Source organism: Lepisosteus platostomus, chromosome 12 (genome assembly GCF_059453375.1).
Source record: "Lepisosteus platostomus isolate fLepPlt1 chromosome 12, fLepPlt1.hap1, whole genome shotgun sequence".
NCBI lineage: Eukaryota > Metazoa > Chordata > Actinopteri > Semionotiformes > Lepisosteidae > Lepisosteus > Lepisosteus platostomus.
The window spans coordinates 23,367,281-23,391,246 of record NC_142622.1 but is presented as its reverse complement, the minus strand read 5'-3'; the positions used below and the strand labels follow the sequence as shown (position 1 = coordinate 23,391,246).

Here is a 23,966-nt window from a genome sequence, read left to right as displayed (position 1 = left end):
CAATGCAGCTTTGCTTTCATAATTATCCTTTTCTTACCCCTTTTCCCAGTAAAGGTTTGTTGGGGAGCCAAAGCCTATCCCAGCAAGCAACAGATGAAAGGTGGGATACTCCCTAGATGGGACACCAGTCCACTCCAGGGTACACAGAAACACAAACTCCCACACTTGCCCAAGGATCAGTTTTCCAAGGAACAATTAACCTAACAATTTTAGAACTGTGGAAGGAACCTGAAGCACCCAGAGGAAACCCACCTAAACATGGGAGGACTATACAGACTCCACATAAATAGCAGCTCTGTGAGGCAGCAATGCTATCCACTACAACACTGTGCTGCCCTTGCATTAAGATATTCATCCTAATTCTCTAGTTTTCCACTACACCCTGCTAAGATCAAAGTTTCAAGATTTATAAATCACCACGAAATATCATGTCATTTGCCAAACCGCTTTATATTGTACGGTGTCACGGGAAGCTGGAGCCTACCCAGCAAGCAACGAGCGCAAGGCAGGGTACACCCTGGACCAGGTACCAGTCCATCGTAGGGTAAGTGCAAGCCAATCATACATGGGTACAATTTGGAGGCCACGGTAAAGGCCGAGGGGGGAAATTTGGCCCGGACAACAAGATAACTCCATACTTTTATTGAGAAATGCTCGGGGATCTTTAATGACCACTGAGAGTCAGGACCTCGGTTTAACGTCTCATCTGAAAGATGGCGCCCACTACGGTATAGTGTCCCCGCCACTATAGCAGGGCATTAGGACCCACACATAGCCACAGCCGCTGGTCCCACTAACACCACGTCTAGCAGCAACCATAGCTTCCCAGGTCTCCTATCCCAGTACTGACCAGGCTCAACCCTGCTTTGCTTTAGTGGGCTGCCAGTTAAGAGATGCAGGGTGATGTGGCTGAACATGAAATTAATAACTGAAATATGTCACTGCATTATCTAAAAGATGCAAAAGCTTGAAGACTACTTGTAACATTTGCTTCTAAGCTGTAATTTAATATCCACCTGGTTAGTTCAGAATAGTCAAAGAAAAATTCAAAACATCAGTAGCAGTTTTTAAATCAAGTGTTATACTTTGCCCTGAAACTTAGCTACATAAAAATGTAAATATTCACATACTTGAACAAATATAAAAAAGCAAAAACCTTTAAGGAGATAACATTTTGAATGTTTCATAAAGTACATTTTTGTTCTTTGTAATTACCTGTTGCATCTGTAACAGCTGTTTATCTACTTAAAAGAAAAGCCTCAGCAGAAACAGAAAGATGGAAAATGTGTTTATTTTGAAGCGTACAGTAACTTTTTAAAGCAACAGAAAAAAAAACAATAAATGATGATGCACTACTTAAGAATAATATTGGTAGAGATACCTGTAATGTTGTGCAAATCTAATTTAATGATACTGGCTATATTACCCATTGTTTTTCCTATCAAAATTATCATTTTCCATGGTTAATATTGATTGGCAATAAAACACCAGTAGGATAAAAAAGATTATGATTAAGAAAAACAGCATGCCTCCTAGACATTTTTTCTTTATACTCTTTTTGTTTTCATCCCTTTCATTCAGATTCTTTCCACAGAGTGACTGCTGGACAATGTTGAGTTCAGTCTCACCGACACTGTTTGAATACTGGATGCTCTGGCTAGGCTCTCCACTGTGAATTCTAATGGGGGTGTTCCAACATTCTTCATGGTGATGGGCATTCTCTCCAGTTAAATCTTTATAGAAATGCTGAAATTCAGAATATGCAGGCGCAACAGAATTACTACTCTCTAATAGTGCAGAGCCTGTGCGATCAGGAAACTGGGGTCTATATTTTAATGGAGTTGGTGACTGCTTTCTCCATTTCTCTGGGATCTCTTCCGGATATGTCCTTTGAGAATTGGGGTAGAATTCATTGTTTTGCACCAGATTGTCTAGAAAGAAGATGGAAAGATTTGACATGGAATGAGTGGAAGAAACTTTGAATCTCTGTACATACAGATAATGAATTATAATGGGTGTTAACTGATGCATGTATCTTTTAATACTGAACTTAAGCATGCACCTCTTATACTTACAGGTATATCAATTGATCTACTCTGAATGCCTGAACTATATACTGTATGTTAAATTAATAACTACTGTATAATATAATTAGTAAGTAATGACTGTTTAAGGGTCACAAATGATGATTACACTGGGATTGACCAAACCTTAATGTGAGTTTTTATACAGTAGCTACAAGAGCTAAGTAACTGTGAGACAGATGATAAATCTTGCTTGCAGTAAGGTTTACAAACCCTAACCCCTGTGTAAGGAGATAATCAGACTATCAGCTTTAAATAGACATTGTAATTTGTAAAAATGTATGCTTATTCATTAAGTTCATTAATAGGATAAAGTCATGTAGATCATTGTGTTTACCATGTTGGTAGTAATTGATACAAATATCAAAGGTGCTTTTAGATTGGTGATTAAGTAATGAACCTAAAATAATAGGACTGTGTAAATAATAGTCAAACATTTAGAAGATAGCAATATTCAATCTCTTGAACTTCTCTGTTAATGGTGCATCTTAGTTCTGGGATTTTTCTTCATTGGCTTTCATAAAGAGAAGTTATTAACTGAAGGGGAGGAGGGATAACACTTCAATCTCTCACAGCTGTATTTAATCACCATCATTACAAAATGAGCTATATACGGTATATCAAACACAAACTCCCTTCACATTTGTCCTAAGCATCCTTCCTAACCCCCATCTGCGACTGGCAGCCACCCCATTTCATCTCTTCCTCATCCTGTGGCCAGGAGGCTACCAGTTAACCAAGTGGGTTAAGCCAAACCTAGCCCAAGAAATATTCCAAGCATTCACAAAGCAGTTCTTTCATGTTGTCATCCCTAGGGAATCTTTCCTGATAATGTACTTTTAATGTAGTGACCTTAGGTGTACACAATGTTTTAATGGAGCAATTAAAACAGGATTTTGAGAATCTGTATTGTCTTCCTTGATTTTAACATATCCAAATGACATAGTATACTATTAAAATATTTGAGAGTTTATTGCCATCTCAGATTGCAATCATGGCACCTTCAAACAGGACTTTAATGTAACAATCGACTCAATCTGTTCCAAAATGATAAAACCAAAAACTAATGATCGTATAAGGACAGCTGTTATTGCAGTTAAGGGTGTTTAGGGTTGTTTGGATGAGAATTGCCTTGATGGGTCAATGACATCTTAGCTATGATTGCATTGGAGGCTCCAAAGATCATTGGAGCCTCCTTCCCTTCCATTTCTGTCACCTATCACAAACGCTGCTTAAACAGGGCCTCCAGTATAGTAGATGACCCCTCCCACCCCTCCCATAAACTCTTTGCCCTCCTACCATCTGGGAAAAAATATCACAGTGTATGGGCTAGCTCCACCAGACTCTGTAACAGCTTCTTCCCACAGACTGTCAGGCTCCTCAACATCCTGGAATCTACTCGCACCCACTCCAATTCCAGAAACAGGGTTTAAATCCTCCCAGTGTGTTGTGTATATTGTATTATGTATTGCTTTGTAATTTGCACTTTGCACTATGTGTATCCTGTCTATAATGTCTGTCAGTGTCCTGTCCGTCCTGTCTGTACTTGCACCGTGGACCAGGAGGAACGATATTTCGTTCCACTGTATACTTGTATATGACTGGAATGACAAATAAACGTGACCTTCAACTTGAACTTGATTTCCTGCCCTGATCAATGTCACTCTTAACATACAGTAAGCACCATTCATTGCCACACCATTCAGGGATAATGTGTGGGGCTGCAAGCAAGTTTGACTGGACCCGTGATTGAAAGGGGGCCTGACAGCCCGGGATAGTTGACTCTGCCCCTGCACAAAGCTTCTGCCCGTGGGGGAGAGTCAGGAGCCTTTGTCAAGAAGGCTTAAAAGACCCCAGTGAAGACTGAACTGGGACGTTTGGAAAAAGGAGCTCTTGCGGGACAGACTACAGCAGTTTGGACCCAGGAGAGGATGCTTCTTGGCTTTTTGGTAAAGATCAGATGTAGTTGTACACAGGAGAGGACACACACAGCACTGTCTCCCAGAGTCTGGGAGCAGTGGAGGAAGACCCCATTATCGTGTTTCTCCCCCCTCTATCCCAAACTGGACTCTGGGACAAACAGGGTAGAGGGAGGGAACACTGGAGACACATTGTTTGGGACAGCCAGGACCAGAGAAGATACCTAAGGAAGTTCATAGAGGACAGAACTGAAGGACTAAATAATTTTAGGACATTTGTTGAGGGTCCAATGGGGTACTTGCAGCCAGTCTGAAATGGATGTGTTTTAGAGTTGGTTTTGTATTATAATGAACTACAATTAATGTGTGTTGAGTGGACACCGTCAAACGCTGTTAACCACTAGAAAATAAAAAGGGCACTTTAGGCTGTCTGTTGCTGGTGCATGCACTGGTAATTCTGGGAGATGAACAGATCCTGTGGCAAATAAGGGGTCTAGCACCCTTTATAATTCCTAGGTGGCGGTGTTGTGTACAAAGCAGGAATAATTCTTGTTTGAAGGGACAAGTACTGACTTAGGGGAGCTGAATAATTATAAGACGTAAAATTTATATATTGTCTTTGCAGAAGTTTCTGCCACTCAACCTCCTTTTCTATATTATTAGTATATATATATTTTTAAGTGCTGAGTTTGATCATTACAGTTATAATTAAAGCCACTTCATTTGAATATGTACACCTTACTTTTAATTAATCAAAGTATGACAATATTGGCATGAGGTGAATACTTTCAAAAAGAACTACATATACTGTACATACTGTAATTTCTGATACATGGTTACTGTTCCATTGCATGGCCTTAAGTGCAGAGTTAATATAAACACCTAGGCTATTTTCATTGCATGTCTGCTTCACTTTAGCAATAATTATATTCCTGTGATATGGAGTTTTGTTTCCCATATGCAGTATTTTGCACTTACACTCACCTAGGTAGTCATTATTTAACCACTTTTTCTCCATGTTGTCCGAAACCTTTCTTCTCAAATTGTAACTCGTTCTTCTGCGTGGTCTCAAGATACGATCGGGCAGTGTATCTTTAAAAAAAAATTAAAGTCAAGTGTTACATTGTCTGGGTAAAGCTCTTACAGATTTTATGGTCATGTAATAAACTGAAAGACTAAAGGGAATAAAAGGAGAACATCACAAGGTTCATTCCGTAAAACTTTTGTTCTTTCAACTATATTGTACCTTGTTTAAAGTCAGCAAGATTATTTTTGCCAGTCTTCAGAATTTTGGATCCTCTGTGTTCCTGACATTGGCTTTCTCCCTCATGCTTAAGAACTTTCAAAACCTGTTGTTGAAAATCTTCAAAAGTTTCAACTGTATCATCACAGACGTGACTGGAAGCACAAGAGCCCTCTTTGCACTGAGCAGCATGAGAAACACTGCATTCTGGAACTTCACCGAGTTTCTTGCAAGCCTAAGCGTATGAAAATATTTTATTCAAATACATATTGTGCACACTATTGCATGTTAATACAGTAAAGTATATTACATATTTCTTTTGAGAAACTGCTGAATGTTTTCTTCTTTGCTTTGTGTTAATGGCAGGAAATCAGAGCAAATTGCAATTGTCGAACTCTGACCAACAAGACTGGCTTCTTTGCATTTCCCAAGCTTTTGCTCAACTAATATATAATTAACTAATGATAGAATATCCTCATCAATGCATTAAACTTCAAGTGTTTAATGCATTTAACTTAAATGTCTTTAATTTCTACAATTATATTCCTGTGTATTTATTCCGTGTATTTAACTTTAAGAAAACCGTATAGCTGAGAAGGTCATATAAGGGGTAGGTGAATATTGGAAAAATTAGTTTTTTTTTTCTCTCCATGTGAGGATATCATCAATCTCTGCATAAAACATAAGAAGTCTAAAAACTAATTTAACATATACTGTTATACAAAATACAATGGAAGATAAAACAAATAAAAAATTATTAGTACACAAACCACACAACATTTGTGATGCTATGCGTATAAACTATTACCTGAATGGCAGTCCCTGTTCTAGAGGAAGCTATCCTGGTAACTGGCCTTTTAACAGGTGCCTTACAGATTTTCTTTGCTATACAAGAAGAAGAAAAAAAATAACTGCAAAGCAATTCTGCTTTTTTCTAAGGATTGACTTATTTGAATCAGTATTCACTGCTTTCTACAGGAGCATTACCCAGTCTATTTTTTTTCCACTTAAAATAGAGAAAGAAAAACGATGCATTTTCCCCAATACATCCTCGATAAAGCCCTCTGCTGGCTCAATGAGATTACAGTTTTTCAGAATAGGTCTGTTTTTTAGATCCCACCGATATACAACTTCAAGTAGGCATGGAGAAATTATAAATGAATTCTGATGCAATTTGAATATTTTCAAAAACTGTCACCCTTTTTGGGGACAGGCAAACTGTAGGTAAAAAAAAACTAATCTTATTCTCGAGTTTTCAAGGTTTGAGGAAGAAATTATAAAATATAAGTTTGTGATTGTTCGAATTGTTCGTTGTTTCTCTATAATTCAGTATTCCTGGTTTATCATTCCATTGAAAAGAACAGACATTCTTTGGCCTTACACTTTTATTTTGTAAAATAGGAAATTTACGAGAAACAGAATGTTTGGTTTTAAGACTTGAATGAGGGATCATAATCTTTGAGCTGCTTTTCTTTCTGTTCAATTATACTCTACAGGCATTCCATTTTGTCATTGGTTTTAGTCTGTCCCCATGTTCTTTCTTACCAGGTTTGCTGTCATGTGTGTCCCGAGTCCAGCCGGACAAGCTGACAGTGGAATGCCTTCTCTGAGTGCGACAATGAGTGACAGACAGTCTAGGGGAACTCAGCCCTGTCACGTTGTGGCAATTAAAAAAAAACATGGATTATTGCAAACTATTCTTGTGACCACTGTAAAAAACAAAACTAAAATAAAACAAGCATTAACCTCAAATTAATCGAGTTTTCAGACTGCTATAATACACACTGATATAATTCACGTGCTGAAAGTAAGCTGTGGCTTTAAATTAAATTAAAAAATAACTAACCATACCATTGATTATGAATTACAGGTATACAACAGTCTAAAGCTTTTAGCAAGAGCAGGCTGATGTACAGTACATTACTACATTTCTGTGTATTGTTACTGTGTATAGAGTTACTTGGGAATTGTAAAATCAAGAATAATAAAAATTCCAAAATAATTCAACACAAGATAAATGACAACATTTGTACTGAAAATACTGTACAACAGCACTTTACAACTGTAAAGACTTTTCTGAATTAAAATCAAACAGATTTCAGCAATGTTAAGATAAAGAAAATTACCTGTTGTAGTCGAGTCAAAACGCGGTTTCGCCTTGGGACGCACTTTCTCGGTTTTTGACAGCGTTTCCCCTACTTTATTGGGAATTTGAAGTTTAAGGTTGTCGTAGTTTTCCTAAAACCACACGATTAATAAGTACCTTGCATATTTAAAAATTAAAAATCCCCTTTAAAAACAGAGAGGTTTCAGACACAATAGACAATACAACACAACTGTATTTAAAAATGCGAATTATGATCAAATCCACGACCACTATACATGTACAGTACCTTTGTGGATTTCATTTCTTGGCAGTTAACTTCAGAGTCACCTTCAGGGTTATCTTCCAAGTGCAGCAGCCCCTACACTGAATTGAACAGACAAGAACGTAATCAATAAGAAATCGCGTTTTTTAAGACAACAATTGCTAGATTAGCTAAAACCAAACATATACCCGGTCGTATATAATAAACTTTTATTTATTCCTTTAATTTTATTTTATTTCAAATTAAAATGTAAATTACTACCAGTAATTAGAATTCCGTTCCTCAGAAGCCTATATTTTTCCTCGGTTCCGTTCGCATCCACGGTATTGCATTCCGCTTAAAAAAAAGTTATTTAAACCTGTTTTTTTGTAAAGTCGAAAATTACAAACAGACATTAAATCAATCACCTCTTCTCGAGCACACCGCTTGCTTTTGAAAATAAACAGCCTGTGTGTGCCGCGAGGTGCGGGTAAAATGACATCACTGGGACTGTTCATGAAATGGAGAAAGAAATCTAAACTGATTTCAACACTGCGTTGAAATTCCTACAGTTAAACAATCATCAGACCTCCACTGGACTGCGCTGGCCTACCCATTCTAGCACCGCAGACAATTTGATAATGTCACCCAATATAGCAGGAGTGGGGAACCTTTTTTCTGCCAAGGGCCATTTGGATATTTATAACATAATTCGCGGGCCATACAAAATTGTCGATTTAAAAATTAGCCTGCTATATTTGGTCAAACATTTAATTAACTCACCCCCAATGCGATGGCTGGAACTGCTTCTCTTTGGTGAGGCGTGTGGTGTTAGCTGGTATTGATGATATTGCTACTCGCAAGTGCTTTTCCAGGTTTGCGTCGGTCATTCTGGAGCGCAGTCAACTCTTGGTGATGGTAAGTTTTGAAAATAACTGCTCGCACCAGTAAGTTGTTCCGAACACAGATGCATATTTCAATGCATGTCTCCTCAAACTGGGAAATTCATCATTGCTTATGTAACGTTTATAGAACTCAAGCAGTGGGAGGTTGTGGTACCTAGCTTTCAGCTCATCATCGCTTTGCACCCGAATGATTTCGTGTTGTAGGTCATCAGGCACATCAGCTGGTTCCACATTAAACGGTGTAGCAAAGATGTTCAATTCCATTTGTTTACTTTTCACATCCTTGAATCTTTCATTAAATGCCTCAATTAGTTTCGCACATTCACCAGCATATTCAAGTGTCGTAGAAGGCTTTTGTCCTTCCAGAGTGGGGAAATGCACCGTGTTATTCCTTTCGATTGGCTTTTTTCATTACTGCTAACGCATCGCCACAAACTAGGCACACAGGTTTGCCTTTGACTTCCACAAAAAAATAATTTGTCCATTTCTCTTGGAAAGATCGACACTCTGCATCAACTTTTCTTTTCTTTGTAGTCGCCATTTGTAGGATGTCACACCACTTAAGTTTTAATAACTATCCAGTGTGTGTGTCGCCAGCGACGCGATTATTTTGCTTTGATCGCTGTTTTAATCCTGCATCTTGGATTTGGAACATATCCAACGTTTGTATCATCGACTCTTGAGGTCTTCTCTGTGTGCTGTAATTTCCTTAATCTTAATCTGAGATTCAGTTTTTGCGAGGATTGTTGATCGTGGACGTGTGGATAAAAATTGGATTGGAGTTATCATCTGTGTCGACAAAGAAGTCGACAACATCGTTGTCAATCAGCGGAGGCAAGGTCATCAACGTCGCGAGGAATCATCTCATCGCATCTCGTCTCATCATCACCGGATCGCCGTAGTTTCGCCACAGTGTGTTAACACTTTCGCAACGTGTACACTCCCAGCCTGCCTGGCACTGACTGTCCTCTGAGTCACCGCAATACAGGCTGACGGGCCTTGGCAGCCGACGAGAAGCATGCGTGTCTGTCCCATCATGTACTCGTATGTGTCCTGTCTATCCCATAATGGACGTTCCTTGCTTGTCCCTCAAAATGAACGTTATTATTATGATTCACTTAATATAAATTTACGTTACTATGAAAAAAGCTCCTAGATTTATTGAATTTCGAGTCCCGCCTGCAGTTGCCTTGGCAGGGCCAGACCAAATGATAAGGCCCGTGGGCCGGACGTTCCCCACCCCTGCAATATAGCAAAGAATTAAAGAATTATAAAGCACACCATTCCTTGATAATTATATAAATCTGAATGCTAAAACACATTTTAAGACATGTTTTATAATATTCATGTACCATGGGTGAAAGAATCTCTCCAATCATTTCTCTTTGGTGTATTGTTTGTAACAAATCTTGCATCTTGTTTGTGACCATGTATGTCACTGGAGCCGGTCCTGACTCCTGTTTAGTATTTAGGACCCTGTGCAGACAGTATAATCTGGTAGTGACTGGAAAAGGGCTACGGGAAAAACATGGTTTGGAATGGAAGGGATGGCGAACAGGGGGAGGTGCCGATGGTGATCAGGTGCAATGGGGGAGCACAGGCAAACAAGTCCAAAAACATAGGAAATCTGGGAAGCAGTCCAAAATCCAAAACCAGGTGATCCATTCAAGACAAGACAATTAAAAAAAACAGGAGCGAGGCCAAGGAAGTAGGAAATTAAAAATGGAGTGACGAGGCCACTGGACCCTGGACTCAGTCCAAGCCCTGGACTCAGCTGGTCAGGATGCTGTTCAGAAGCCTATGCCTTAAGGGTGACTTGAAGCTAGGCGGGCCTCCAGGCGTCCGTCTTCCAATGCAGAGCCCCAAGCTTCCGGAGCACCGGGTTTAAATAATAGTAGTGAATTCAGGGACAGGTGTACGTGATGATGAACCAAAAACACAGAAGGGTCAGAGCGCCCTCTAGATGAGGGATGACAATAGTGACAAAAAGATGCAGGTACTGTAGGTTAATTGACCTCTGGAAAAACTGGCCCTGGTTTGAGTGAGTGTGTTCGTATCTGTGTGTGCCCTGCAATTGACTGGCATCCTATCTAGGGATGTATCACACTTTGTGCCCATTGCTGGCCATGTTAGGCTCTTACCCTGCATTGAATAAAGCGGTTAGAAAATGGAAGGACAGAATCTCATGCTAATCTGTGAAGTTAATCATAAGAGTAGCTGTTATGTTATGACCATGACTGCTTATTTTAAATACATTCCCAAAAATCAAGTCACAATGATTTAATTACAGTACCATTACAATGCTTAATGTCATCACTGATTAGGGGATCAGATTGAAAATGTTTGTATCATGTTATCTGGGCACATAGAATAATGTTGGAGTATATCTTCATATGTATATATGTTCATAAACTAAACTAATGTGTAGACTTAACAAGGGAGACTTATTTAGTACTTTAGTAATACTGTAATAGTACATTTTTATTTTTGAGGATAATTTAAACTTTTTGACTTCTATAAAAGCTTTGTGACAAATATTTGTGTTAAATATCAGCAACAACCTAATGGTACACATATTCTTACATATGGAAGGCAATGAATACCATAAAATAAATAAAATATTGCATAAATAAAGCCTTATAAAAAGTAGACCTTATATTTGGGATCGAGGGGAGAAACTGGTACTGTATATAAGCAAAATCCAAAGAAAAACACATCAGAAATATGTCGTGTCGTTTGGAAAAATGGGTTCGTACCTCTGTGGTATCAGAGTCTGGTCTTTATACAGAACAATTTTATAAATGTGATGTACTACATTGTACTTAGCCCAATTATTGTTGATTCTGAACTTATAAAAACGGTCAAATAACCCATACCTGAAAATGTCTGATATGGTTTTACGGTAACATTGCTACAACATTTCGTTTCAGTGCTCAATGCCACTGCATACTGTAGCTATTATTTATCACACTAGCCTCCAATAACACTGCACTATTGCTATGTAATATTAAGATTTTACTTAATCAATCACAAAGAATAGTTTATTATAAATATCACCTTGGTTTTCTAAAGGTTTTGGCGGAATTTATACTGTAGTTACTTTTTTATAGATCATATAATCATAACACTTGCATTATTTCCAACTACGGCTTTATTTCAAATACACTGCGTACAGTGGGTTGTAATGTACAGTATACAGTACCAGATGTACAAAATCTACCCAACATACACGATATAATTACTGTTTACATCACTTTGGGGTACAAAGAAGCGACATCTTCTTTGTACAGTATGTTAATTTTTTAAAAAAATATTCGTTTTAATATAGCGTTTTAATGTTAGCACTTATTACGTAGATTACCTGAGGGAGGAATCGTACTTTGTCATATTTTCCCAATTTTTGTTATTGCAGTACCACATCGCTGCTTTCTCTGATGTGTTTAATTTTGGATATTGTCCAGAAATCTGGGAGCTGTATCTCAGTCTGTAGTCGTTCTAAATCCAATATTATTGAAATGCAGAATAAATCGGTTAAATAAAGACAATCTGTAGGTTACTGTTTTCTGGACACACTAGACTACCGAAGTACCACAGAAATTTAAGCAGACATGATTTACTTGCCGGCTGAGCCCCTTTTAGTTCATAAAGGTACAAATCTGTATTTTTGAGAGGGGGGTGGGATGATGAAAGGGATGAAAAAATACCCCTTTGCTTTCTAATGATACCTAACACATTTCAAATTGTACCGAAGGCTGTATTCAACTGAACCAATAAATGGTCTTTTTTTCTCACGGCTCTTAAGCGCTTTATTAAACCAGACTGTTTCTATATCTAATCCCCCTAATTCTGCATTGGTTTTGACTCATTTATTCCTGCGTACACTGTGCCCCTTACCCTTACGCAGAATCGGAGTGGCTTATTGTACAGGCAATTACTGGTTGACTAAATCACTCAAAATGAAATTCGTTGTCTTGTGGGGTTGCCATGTAAGAAAGACCTGATGCACTTTTTTTAACAAAACATCCCTTAAATGAATTTTTGAGCTTTCGTTCTACCTAGTATTTTTTAATTAGAATCGGTTCCATTTGTGTCATGTTTGCCCTGTGGATGCTGCTGCAACTGCTTCTCCTCCTGTACCCGAGCTGCCGGCGGGGCGTGATTTCTAGCCCCACCGATGATAGCGCAGCTCGGAGCGGCCGCGGAGACCACGGGGAGCCGGGCCACGAAGAAACGCACCAGGATTCCTACAGCACCTTTGCGTCCGAGTTTTTCGAGTCCAGATACTTGACGGATGAAGGTATTCGTTTTCTGTTGCTCCGCGAAGTACTCCTTTCATTCAACAAATATTTGTCGAGCGCATTCATCGGTTTATTATGAGCAGAACAGTTTTGATGAATATCTTAAGTATCATTAAGATGTTTTAATTAAGAGCCAGTGGTGTTCAATAAGGTCAACTTGTTTATCATAAATTATCTCTGTGCAAAAAAAACGTCGCATATTTGTTTGTTGTTTTTTTTATGTTGAAGCAGTGTTCATTTTAAATCAGAACCGCGGTTGGATAAGCTTCATCTTGTTCAAATCACGGCCTGCTCGGTAATTGTAGATTTATTGACAGTTATCACATTTATTTGAAGGAATACATATACAGAACATAAGGTCTAGCATGAGACATTTATACTTTAACTGCCCACTGCTGATTTATCAGCACCCTGGTCAGCAACTCGCATAGCTTTCCACTCTCCATAGCCAATTGTGAGCTCTGCGAAGTTGGCCTCCCCAGAAACAGCATTATTAGTCTAGTATCTCCTTTCTGTTGCTCTTCAGCAGATATATTAATGTATTAATGCAGGTGTACTTAATTTACAAATTGCGTTTCGTTTCGGTCTAACGGTACAAAGCCAAGGTACAGTAACACAACCCGTGCCTCTTTGATTTGCTATTGTGCTTTTAGGTTATAAAAATATGAAGGTGTTCATAGGACTTCTTATCCACATCCTGCGTGTTATATACTATACATATACACTATGTAAATAAAAAATATCTTGGGGTATAAATAGTATGGGATGTTTGTTTCTATCAAATAGAATAAGTTAAAAAACATAACACCTTTTATACTTGTATGATTTCATAAATACAACTACAGTAATAATTTTATCTTTTCAATTGTGCTCTGTATTATAAACGTTAGTTTCTATGCATAATATCATGTTACTACAGTCCTGAAATAAGCAGGGAAACACAGCAATAGTAAATAAACATTTTGCCGTCGTATTGAATTTGTGTAGTATTGTACTCCATTCTTATTAGATTTAAACAGATTTGTTTTCATTCCAGATTAAACACTTTAAATATTTAATAATTACACTGTGATATGCTGATCAAGTACACATACGTGTCTGCCATGTGAATCCTAGGTGTACAATAAAATAATTTTTAAAGATCCGTTTCTTCTTCTGTATCCCAGGGATAAGCCATACTAAATCTTTCCATTGTTTCTGTGAAACCATGTACTTTCTTTTGGTCTCTCTGTTTTTCTGGTGGCTGGTGACCCTGTAAGAAGAGCCTGTTTTTAAATTCTGTGCTCTAAACTCATTTGGACAGAGAATTCTCTCCAGATTGCATGGATGCAGGGGGTCGTGTTCCCAGAGGACTGCTGATCTGGCGGTCCAAGAGAGTCTGTTAACAATTGTGGCACAGTGTAATGTATTTTTCTTTCCGGCTTTGTGGGATTAACTGTTTTTTGGGGGATGAGAGAGATGAATAGTGTTACCAAAGGGTGTTTTTGTAAAAAACATTACAGATTTCTGCAGGTGGCTGATGTAGGGGTATCACTGACAAAATCAGTTAATTTTTTGCTTTGTTTTGCAGTTGGACTCCATATTTTGTTAGTATATATGCTAATAGAAAACAAAAGTAAACAGTAGATGTTACCATAAATGGAAAAATATTCCACTTTTCAGCTCCCTGTGTCTGAGAGGAACTTATTGATCCAAGAACCTCATCCAGTCCTTTTTCTGAAGGATCCTTCGGGAGTCATCTTCAAATCACACATGCTTTAGTGGTAATGAGAAGCTTTATTCATTGTGAAAATAAGGCCTTGTCAGCAATGGTGTACACTTCCCACCAACACTCATCCATCCAATTCATTTTCTAACCACTTCATCCAATTCAGGGTTGGGGGGGAGCTGGAGCCTATCCCAGCACACAATGAGCACAAGATAAGGTACACCCTGAATGGGATCCCAGTCCACCACAGGGTGCACACTCACACCAGGTTCAGGTTTCCCAGAACCTTCCCAGTCTTTGGACTGTGGGAGAAAACTGGTGCACCCAGAGGAAACCCACAAATTCCACAAAGATAGATAGATCCCAGGCGTGGAACTGAACCCAGGACTCCAGCACTGCAAGGCAGTTATGCTAACCACTGCGCCACCATGCCACCTATAAATAATATTGATCATATTTGAATTAATTACTGTTAACTAGAATAAATGCCACTGTGGTGCTTGAAATGTTACGAGAGACTAAAACCATCTATCCACTTCAGAGTTCTGTTGTTTTTTTCTGGAATTGCTGAGGAAATTACTGTTTGTCTGCTGTAACAGATTTGCCTTTTTGTCAGTTTTCACTGAATCAGTTTCCGTTTCCTCTCAAAGAACGTCTGTCTTGTTAAAGTGTTAATGTTCAAACATTTGGGGACACAGCGGCTGTTACAGAATAATGATATCTTACAAGTTGATGCTTTTTGTTTTTGTAGGTTACCCCTTTCCTACTGCCCCACCAGTAGATCCATTTGCCAAAATCAAAGTGAGTGACTGTGGGATAACTAAAGGATGCTTCAGGTAGGACTTTTAAGCTTTTAAATGACCTTTTCCATTTGATAACATTTGTGCAAGTGAAATATATTTGTATGCATTCTGTTGGAATTACACGTGCTAGTTTTCAAATGCAATCTTTATATAATCTTGTACAAAAAACTCAGAAAGTAATATAACGCAAAATCTCTGTAGATTTAAAACCATTTACTGTATATAACATCACTTTATTAACCCTTTATAATTCCTTGTATTAGGAATTTGTTTTCTCACATACCCCAGCTTGCTCTCCATGAGACACACAGACAGGGAGAGAGCCTGGGGTCAGAGCGCAGGGTCTGCCATTGTACAGAGCCCCTGGAGGAGTTGGGGTTAAGAGCCTTGCTCAGGGGCCCAACAGAGTAAGATTCCTGTGCCAGCTACAGGATTTGAACCAGTAACTTTCCAGCCACAGGTGTAGATCCTTAGCTACAGAGCCACTAGTCAGACAAGCAGGATTGTAGTAGAAGTATTGCATATTGTTACAAACAGGGGTTTTACTAAAGTAGTGAAAAGCAGAAAATAACCAAGCAGATTAATTGATAATTAAATTAAATAATTTTAATCCCCAATTTATTTTGGGGGGATTTTGACATGATTTTGTCAAAAATGTACCCAAGCAGGTGCTATAATCGGAGGCACCTGAGTTTATTGTTCTCTAGCTTAGCTTTGCTGACAGGAGTAAAAATTCAGGCACACTGGGTTAAACAACTACTTATTAATACTGACAAAACAAACATTGATTAATACTGACAATAAACACACTAAACAACACACAACATAAACATAACAATACACAGGTTATACTATGGTATGTACAAATTTATTAACAAGGAGTTTCAAAGGCCTATGTCCTAACCGCCCAGAAGAAACAGAAAAACTCTTACAAAGTATTCAACTCTTATATAACGCCTACAAAGGATCAAGATCAAGCTACCCTCTAAGCTAAACAGAACACAACCTACAGTTAACCTACAGTTAAATCTCTCTCTGTATACCTGGATGCTACAAAACAAATAGGAACCTATCCCCTTATTCTGAACCTATCCCCTCATTCTAAAAATCAGCTAATCAGGGGAGGCTGTTTTTAACTGAGAAATAAATTAAAGTTTAGTAAAAAACAACAGAATGCAAAGCTTTATTAACAAGGTTCAAATACTGAACTCAATCTATTTTTCTGGGTGATCGGGACAGGGAGCTCTTGTATTCCGTCTTTCTGTCCCATATCATTCCACCTGTCTCTTACTGTTGGCCCTCTCCCTGCTTCTCTGTGCCTGCTTGTATTATGAAGTGTTCCTTGACTGTTGATGACACTGTTATTCATTTACCACAAACTTAATTAAGGTAATCCAAAGACATTTTTACGATTGCTTAGATCATGGAACTGGAAATGTTAATAATTATAATAATAATTGCTCAAACTTATATAGCGCTTTTCTGGACACTCCACTCAAAGCACTTTACAGGTAATGGGGACTCCCCTCTACCACCACCAATGTGCAGCCCCACCTGGATGATGCGACGGCAGCCATAGTGCACCAGAACGCTCACCACACATCAGCTATTAGCGGGGAGGAGAGCAGAGTAATGAAGCCAATTCATAGATGGGGATTATTAGGAGGCCATGATTGGTAAGGGCCAATGGGAACTTTTTTTGGCCAGGACGCCAGGGTTACACCCCTACTCTTTTCGAGAAATGCCCTGGGATTTTTAATGACCACAGAGAGTCAGGACCTCAGTTTTACGTGTCATCTGAAGGACGGCACCCATTTACAGTATAGTATCCCCGTCACTATACTGGGGCATTAGGACCCACATGGTCTGCAGAGTGCCCCCTGCTGGCCCCACTAACACCTCTTCCAAATGTTGACACTCGGTAGGTGTTACCTGTTGTATTTAGATTCTGAAAGACATTTTAACAGTCACAAGAGCTGTAACAGTACTGTATGTTCATGGAATGTTTTCTAATATATACTTATGTCATATGAAGGAATAATGTGCACAAAATAAGCACTCCAAGAATGACTGAAACTTGTGATGCCTGTAATAATGTGTGAGACTCTTAAATTGTGACATGATAATTGTGTCCATTATTTTTTTACATGATTTTACATAACTTGGTTACGTTTTCAGAAGAAAACCATGACTTTTAATACTTTTCTAATAGGAACTGCTCTTTTTTTCATGCAGCCTTTCTATATTGCTAAAGTAAGAAAAGCTTGCAGGAGAAAAGGTGCTAAATGTTACATGCGGTGATAAAAAGGAGAAGTATTTATATCCATTCACATTCACTAGCAGCAGCACAGGAATTCCCTTTACTCAATAAAACTGAAAAAAAGAGAAAATTACTGGTGTTTTCCCCTCTTCAAAGTGTTACTACTGGGAAAAACCCAAGTGCATTGCCCTGTGTGGCATTATTGTGAATCCTGGGACCATGGTGGGACAAAATAGTAAAATTCTGGGACCTTAATCATTATCATAATCGCTCTTGTTATTTTACTCTAAAGGTATGGCAAACCAGGTTGCGATGCAGAGACCTGTGATTACTTCCTCAGCTACCGCAGAATTGGAGCAGACGTGGAATTTGAGCTGAGTGCTGACACTGATGGCTGGGTAGCAGTGGGGTTTTCGTCAGACAAGAAGATGGTAAGCATCTAAAAACTTGGATGAGCATGCTTTTTCTGTGATGGGTGTCTTCATTAAAAAGCTATTGGCACACCCTAGCTAAAAAAACAAGCCGAGCTGCAGCAGTTTCGAGGCTTGCATAGCAAGGAGTGGCATGCTGTTTCTCCTGCAGGGTGGGGATGATGTCATGGCCTGCGTCCATGACGACAACGGGCGGGTTCGCATCCACCACTTCTACAACGTGGGCCAGTGGGCCAAGGAGATCAAGAGGAACCCAGCGCGGGATGAGGAGGGCATCTTCGAGAACAACAGGGTGACGTGCCGCTTCAAGAGGCCAGTTTACGTCCCTCGTGAGGAGACTCTCGTTGACCTGCACCTGAGCTGGTACTATCTGTTTGCCTGGGGCCCAGCGATTCAAGGTGAGCTGGGGGCTTTCCTCCATCTGTTCCCCCACTGCTCAGTACAGGCTCAGCATGCACTCAGCACACAGAGACTTCACAGAGACTCGGCGTAGAGTCATGTCCTCAGACCCTCCACACACATCCACATCAGCCTCCCTAATAACCCTTCCGAATTTCATTTTCAAGAAACCGTCTCATTTGAGGATTTGGGATTTACGTTCCAGTGATTTCGCATTTGCTCTATGTCACCCCCCTTCCTTTCGCCCCCTTTTTCCTGACACAGGGTCCATTACGAGGCACGACATTGACTCTCCGCCCGTGTCGGATCACATGATCAGCATTTACAACTACGAGGACGTCTTCATGCCCTCGGCTGCGTACCAGACGTTCTCCTCCCCCTTCTGTCTGCTGCTCATCGTTGCGCTCACGTTCTATCTGCTGATGGGGACGCCGTAGCCTGGCCGCTACGAAAGTGGAGGGGCCAAGCAATAATACGCAGGACTGAGAACAACTGTGCGCCAATGCCCAGGGGTGGCTCTGGGAAGGCGCCATGTAATAATAAGCTGGAGAAGAGGAAGGGCACTGCTTAGGAAGCAAATGATTGTAGTTTCACCATCATCTAACTAAACCATTAACTGATAATGCACAATGAACTCTTCGTTCTCTGGGCCATTCTCTGAGGCAGGCGATACGTTTACATTGGTGTTGGATTTAGTGACCTTGGCCTTACTTCATGGTACGCTGCAGCACTGGCTTTTGTATTTATTATTTATATTGATGCTATGATTGCCAGTTCCATCCTTTTCACGTTTCTCCTTTGTTCTACGATGGGTCCAGACAGGGTGCGACCGCAGCTGAGAAAATCTGATGAACGACAGCAGTGAATCTGGGTGGTTTCAGCAGGTACAGGAACATGGTGTGAAACCGTTTTCAGCCTTGCTCATATTTGTAATCTGTTTTGTTTTTTTCTTTGCACTATTTCTGACGATAAACTAGTCTATAAACCTGTGCAGAGTCAATTGGTTTGTTTCTAATAGGTTCATTTGTGATATCTGTGCCCACATTCTTAGGCACAAATGGTCCTTGGTTTCATGTTGTGAAGACAAATCTACTCTAGCATTATATATTACCACAGAGTAAACTGCCAAAGGCGTGGGATGAAGGACAGCCAGAATAACATTCCATTTCAAGATATAGAAATCCAACATTTAAAATGAAATATATATATATTACCATGGCTTCACTGTTCAGTTCATTGTTGACCTTCGTTGATGGGCTGGATCCTGAGAAGAGTCTCAGTTCTGATGTTGGAAGATATAAGGAGCATGCAAAGCGTTTGATGTTATTATGACCGCTGCTGCTCTCTATCCAGGCCTAAACAACCCAGGGGGCTGCCTTAAGTCCCCGACCTGACCTGCAGGGACACTGAACACCCTAAACAAGCAGCTGACAAGATGAATGGTTAATGTTCTTAAAAACGTTTGATGGCTAAAATATTTGAAAACCATATTAGAAAAATTACTTTTTGGCATTTCATGTTACCCCGTCATTGTCCCCATGCCTGCTTTGCAAATTACTTTAACAAATAACAGAAAAATGAGATGCAGAATGTATCAGGAATACTTAAATATTGAAAATAAAGTCAAATAACTACTTTTTACTTTAATAAATAACTTATTATACTGTACCTTTATCATACTTCACATGAATAGTAGCTTCCTTGTGGCGTCTGTATATACAGCAAAGCTGATGAACGACTCCTTACATGTGTTGTTTTAAAGGGAAAATATAAGTTATTTACAATGTTTATTTTGCCCATCATGGTTCTCTTGAATATGCCTCTCTAGTCAGTGAACTAAGGTGCATTGTCAGACCATTGGTCTTCAGGAATATTGCACTTTTGTCATAACTGTACAATCTAGGATCCATAAGAAAAATAACATGGTAATGTTGAGATAGCAGTGAGCATGTCATTAGTGTTAATAACGCCCATCATTAAGGTTTTTACTGAGTGACAAGACAGGGTTTTGTTTTCTTCCTGACAAAATATTCATTTTATCTGGGTTACTGCTTTGTTTACTGCATTTGTATGGCAGTTGATTTGCTGAAAATCAAGTCAAACGAAAAGATTAGTTTTGCATAATAAAATCCCTTGTACGTTGCTGGTAATGGTACCAAGCATGGGTACAGCTGTTGCAGAATTGAAGAATTCTGTCTTAAAAAGATAATCAGTTCACTGTCTCCCCTTTATATTCTGTGACATAGAAAGTGAATTTTTGTGATTTTTTTTATCAGTTCAGGAATATGAATCAGAACATTCTGTCCGTTGAAACAGTCTATAGTACAGTTGGATTCAGAAAAGTAATTGCTTCACAGGAAGAAGCTTACTTGGCTCTTACAGAATGTGTAGACTATTGATCTGATAATTAAGATTTGTACTGTATTACTGAATCATGTGTGCCGTCTATTTTTCCTTTCGGGTGAAACTTAAATAGGTTTTGCTGTCCCATTATTGAGATATATGTACAGTTACAGTATGTCTTGAGTCCAAATGTGCCTGGAGAAAATGGGAGAGATTATATATGTGCGTATTAGTTTCTCTGTGAATTCAGTATTAAAAACAAAAGGTTATGCAATACTGCTTTCAGACAGAGCTCAAATACGTAAAACCTTGAAGTGTAAAAGTACATTGAGGAGAGTCAGAAAATAATAGGATATCAAATAATTCTAGGAAATTGCAGTACAGATGAAGAGGATTTACTTTTTTGTGCCCATGTCTGTGGGAGTTCTGGTCATTTAATGTACATCAACATGAAATTGTTTAATCCATTCAATAATAGGGAGTAAAAGTGCTTCACTGTAGCTCTAGAACTATCAGGTACATTGTGGCTACAGCTCTCAACATATGGAGAGTGGGCGGCCAGTGACACTGAGGTTTTGTTAAGAGTAAGCCTGCCAGTTTGGTTGTGCTGTAAGGCTTGACTGATACTGCATCCATGTATTAATGTTTTTATTTTCACTTGCAGCATTTCTTCCTAATAAACTCCATGTTAAAAAAAAGCTACAACATTTTTGCTTTTGTTGTTATTTTTTGTCCATGCTCGCTATTTTGCTCCTTTAATTTCTTGTCTTATTTTTAAATTATATGTAATTTCCAACACTTTCAAGATGATTTCAGACTGTATTGTGGGTCTTCATCAATAAAAGTCTTCATTGTTGTTCAGTAATTTGGTTAAAACCTATTAAAAATGGAGTACAGCCAGGATTGAATTTACTTGGCATTACTGGTTTACAGTAGCTACCCTGGCTGAGAGATCGACAAGTCGGAAACTCCCATTTTTATGAGAAATGAGCTAGGAAGCTGCCGCAAAGGCGAAGATGGGATGAAGATGGGACGAAGATGGGACGGAGAGAGCAATAAGAAACAAAATGCGCATGTCTGAAACATGATATTTACAGGTATGTGCTCAACCTTCACCTAAACCTTTGTTTAAAGATGCACTTCACAGAGTTCTTATGTGAAACTCCACCTTAACAGATTTTGTTTATTTTCTTAAGCTTTGGCTCATTGGGTACATTTCACTTGAGGCCTTCTCACAGCTGCTACTATGCTCTAGCCCTGGGGTTCTTAACCAGGAGGTCACAACGTAGCCCGAGGGCAGTTGCGCAATAAGCAATGAGACAAAAAGTACCTAAAGTACGGATTTACACAGACAAGTGATGGAGAGAATGCACGACAGCTATGTGTGGTTTGTGGCGAAGTGTTGGCTAAGGAAACCCTCAAGCCCCCTAAACTGCTACGCCTGAGTTTTTTGAATGAAAAAACTACAGGAGCTAAGAGGCCAACAATCTACCCTCCAAAAAGCCACCACTGTGAACCAGAAGGCACTTAAGTTGTCTTTTATCATAACTAACTGGATTGCCAAAACATGGAAGCCACACACGTAAGGTGAGACTTTTTTCTTACCTTGCGCTAAGGAAATGGTTTCAATCGTGTGGGAAAAGCGCCGCAGAGCAGCTAGCATTGATACCAGTGTCAAATGATACCGTGTCTAACCACAGTGGGCGTATGACAAGAGACGTGGAAGAGGAAGTGATTGCTTAGATAAAATCTAGTGTGCAGTTTTCTTTACAACTTGACCAGACCACTGATGTCTGCGGAAATGCTTGTTTACGCCAGATTTGGTGAAGAGGGAGTAATTATTGAGGCTTTTGTGTTCTGTCGTCTACTTCCTGAGCATGTCACTGGCGATCAACATTTTGTTTTGCTGGACACATATGTACGTGACCATGAAATTGATTGGAAAAAGTGTGTGAGAATCTGCTCAGACGGTACATGAGCTATGACTGGCAAACACAGTGGGCTAGTCACGAAAGTACAGGCCGTTGCTCCGTTTGCTTTGTGGAGGCGTCGTATGATTCATCAATAAGGTCTCGTGGCTAAGAAAATGCCCCCCGAACTCAAACAAGTAATGGATGAAGCTGTTCATACTCTGAATTCCATCAAGGCCAGTGCACCAAGCACACGACTTGTAAAGGGAATTCCAAGCATTAAGCATATGATGACTGGAGAGGCAGCCTTTTGCTACTATGCACCCAAAACTGTGGAATAGTAATATTAGAGGCTGGCCCTCTGTTTTTTTTTTTAAACGGCAGCTTAAAATATTTTTTACTCTGGATTTTTAAAATATAATTTCAGTGCTATTTGTATTGTTTGTGCATGGTTCTTTTAAATTATTGTTGCTTATTTTAAGTTACTTAAAGTGTTTTTAACTTGTTTCTAACAAGCACTTTGAGTTACAAAACATCGTATGAAAGGTGCTTTATAAATAAAAATTAAGTGAGTAGGCTTACAATTAATACAGGGTGACGATTTTTAAATCTGTGTGAAGGGGGCGGGTAGCGAAATATTTTTAACCCCCAAAAAGGGTCATACTCTCAAAAAGATTAAGAACCTCTGTCCTATCTCACGAAAGGACAGTGAGATCTGCAGAAGTCTACCAGCTTTAAGTAGTAAAGACTGTTTTCCGTGACATCTCTCCTCACTGAGGTCAACGGAAAAATAGCTATAAAAAAGCAGGAAAAATACATTATTGTTTACAAATAAGCACCAAAGAGACACTGGTGTTAAGAGATTACACTGCTTTTATTAACAGCATATTGAAGTGCCCCCTTTTATCGCGTAGCGTGGCCAGGGAGTTTTCACATGACCTGTAACCGTCTCACACCAGATAGCAGTGGCAAATAACCTCTCTCGGTCGATTCCGGTTGGCCAGGTGCGCTTAACTTTCTTCCTCCCGGCGTGCCAACGCGGAAACCGACCGAGATTGCTATCAATGTTATCCCACTATACTCAATGCTTCCTAAAACCTCAAGGATTTGTGGAAAGTCCATCTTACTTGCCTCAAGAACCGCTTACATAGGGAGCTAAAGTCACCAGGTGCAGCCAATTCCGTGATTTCCCTGTGAGAATCCGAGGAATGTGGCTCTCCTGATGAAAATGTCTCCGTCCCATAATGACTCACCTGTGCTCCCAACCACATCTTCGCTACGCGGCAGTATCAGTTATGAAGATTCATGGATTGTG

At 39.3% G+C, this 23,966-nt stretch overlaps 1 protein-coding gene and 1 long non-coding RNA gene across 5 annotated transcripts; one reads left to right on the top strand and one right to left on the bottom strand.

Annotated features, from left to right (window-relative positions):
* Positions 1-1,275: 1,275 nt before the first annotated feature.
* Positions 1,276-9,188, bottom strand: LOC148651323 (uncharacterized). Of its 4 annotated transcripts, none has more exons than XR_015925719.1 (8): positions 8,378-9,188; positions 7,640-7,716; positions 7,373-7,484; positions 6,792-6,896; positions 6,055-6,131; positions 5,250-5,481; positions 4,988-5,095; positions 1,276-1,931 (listed from the first exon to the last, which is right to left on the bottom strand). It is a non-coding gene; the product is annotated as an uncharacterized LOC148651323 (long non-coding RNA). The 4 variants fall into 4 exon arrangements; XR_015925722.1 differs by having other exon boundaries at positions 7,640-7,711; XR_015925721.1 differs by lacking the exon at positions 8,378-9,188 and adding an exon at positions 8,023-8,323.
* Positions 9,189-12,383: 3,195 nt separating this feature from the next.
* frrs1l (ferric-chelate reductase 1-like) lies at positions 12,384-21,446 on the top strand. The gene is made up of 5 exons (XM_088601440.1): positions 12,384-12,796; positions 15,257-15,341; positions 17,861-17,999; positions 18,151-18,397; positions 18,663-21,446. The coding sequence occupies exons 1-5, from the start codon at positions 12,592-12,594 to the stop codon at positions 18,833-18,835; spliced, it is 849 nt and encodes a 282-aa protein (XP_088457566.1). The 5' UTR covers positions 12,384-12,591; the 3' UTR covers positions 18,836-21,446.
* The last annotated feature ends 2,520 nt before the right edge of the window (positions 21,447-23,966 follow it).

Coding starts and splice junctions, on each gene's coding strand:
- frrs1l (XM_088601440.1), top strand. CDS start 12,592: ATGTTTGCCCTGTGGATGCTGCTGCAACTGCTTCTCCTCCTGTACCCG. Junction 12,797..15,256: donor CAGATACTTGACGGATGAAG/GTATTCGTTTTC, acceptor TTGTTTTTGTAG/GTTACCCCTTTCCTACTGCC. Junction 18,398..18,662: donor CTGGGGCCCAGCGATTCAAG/GTGAGCTGGGGG, acceptor TTCCTGACACAG/GGTCCATTACGAGGCACGAC.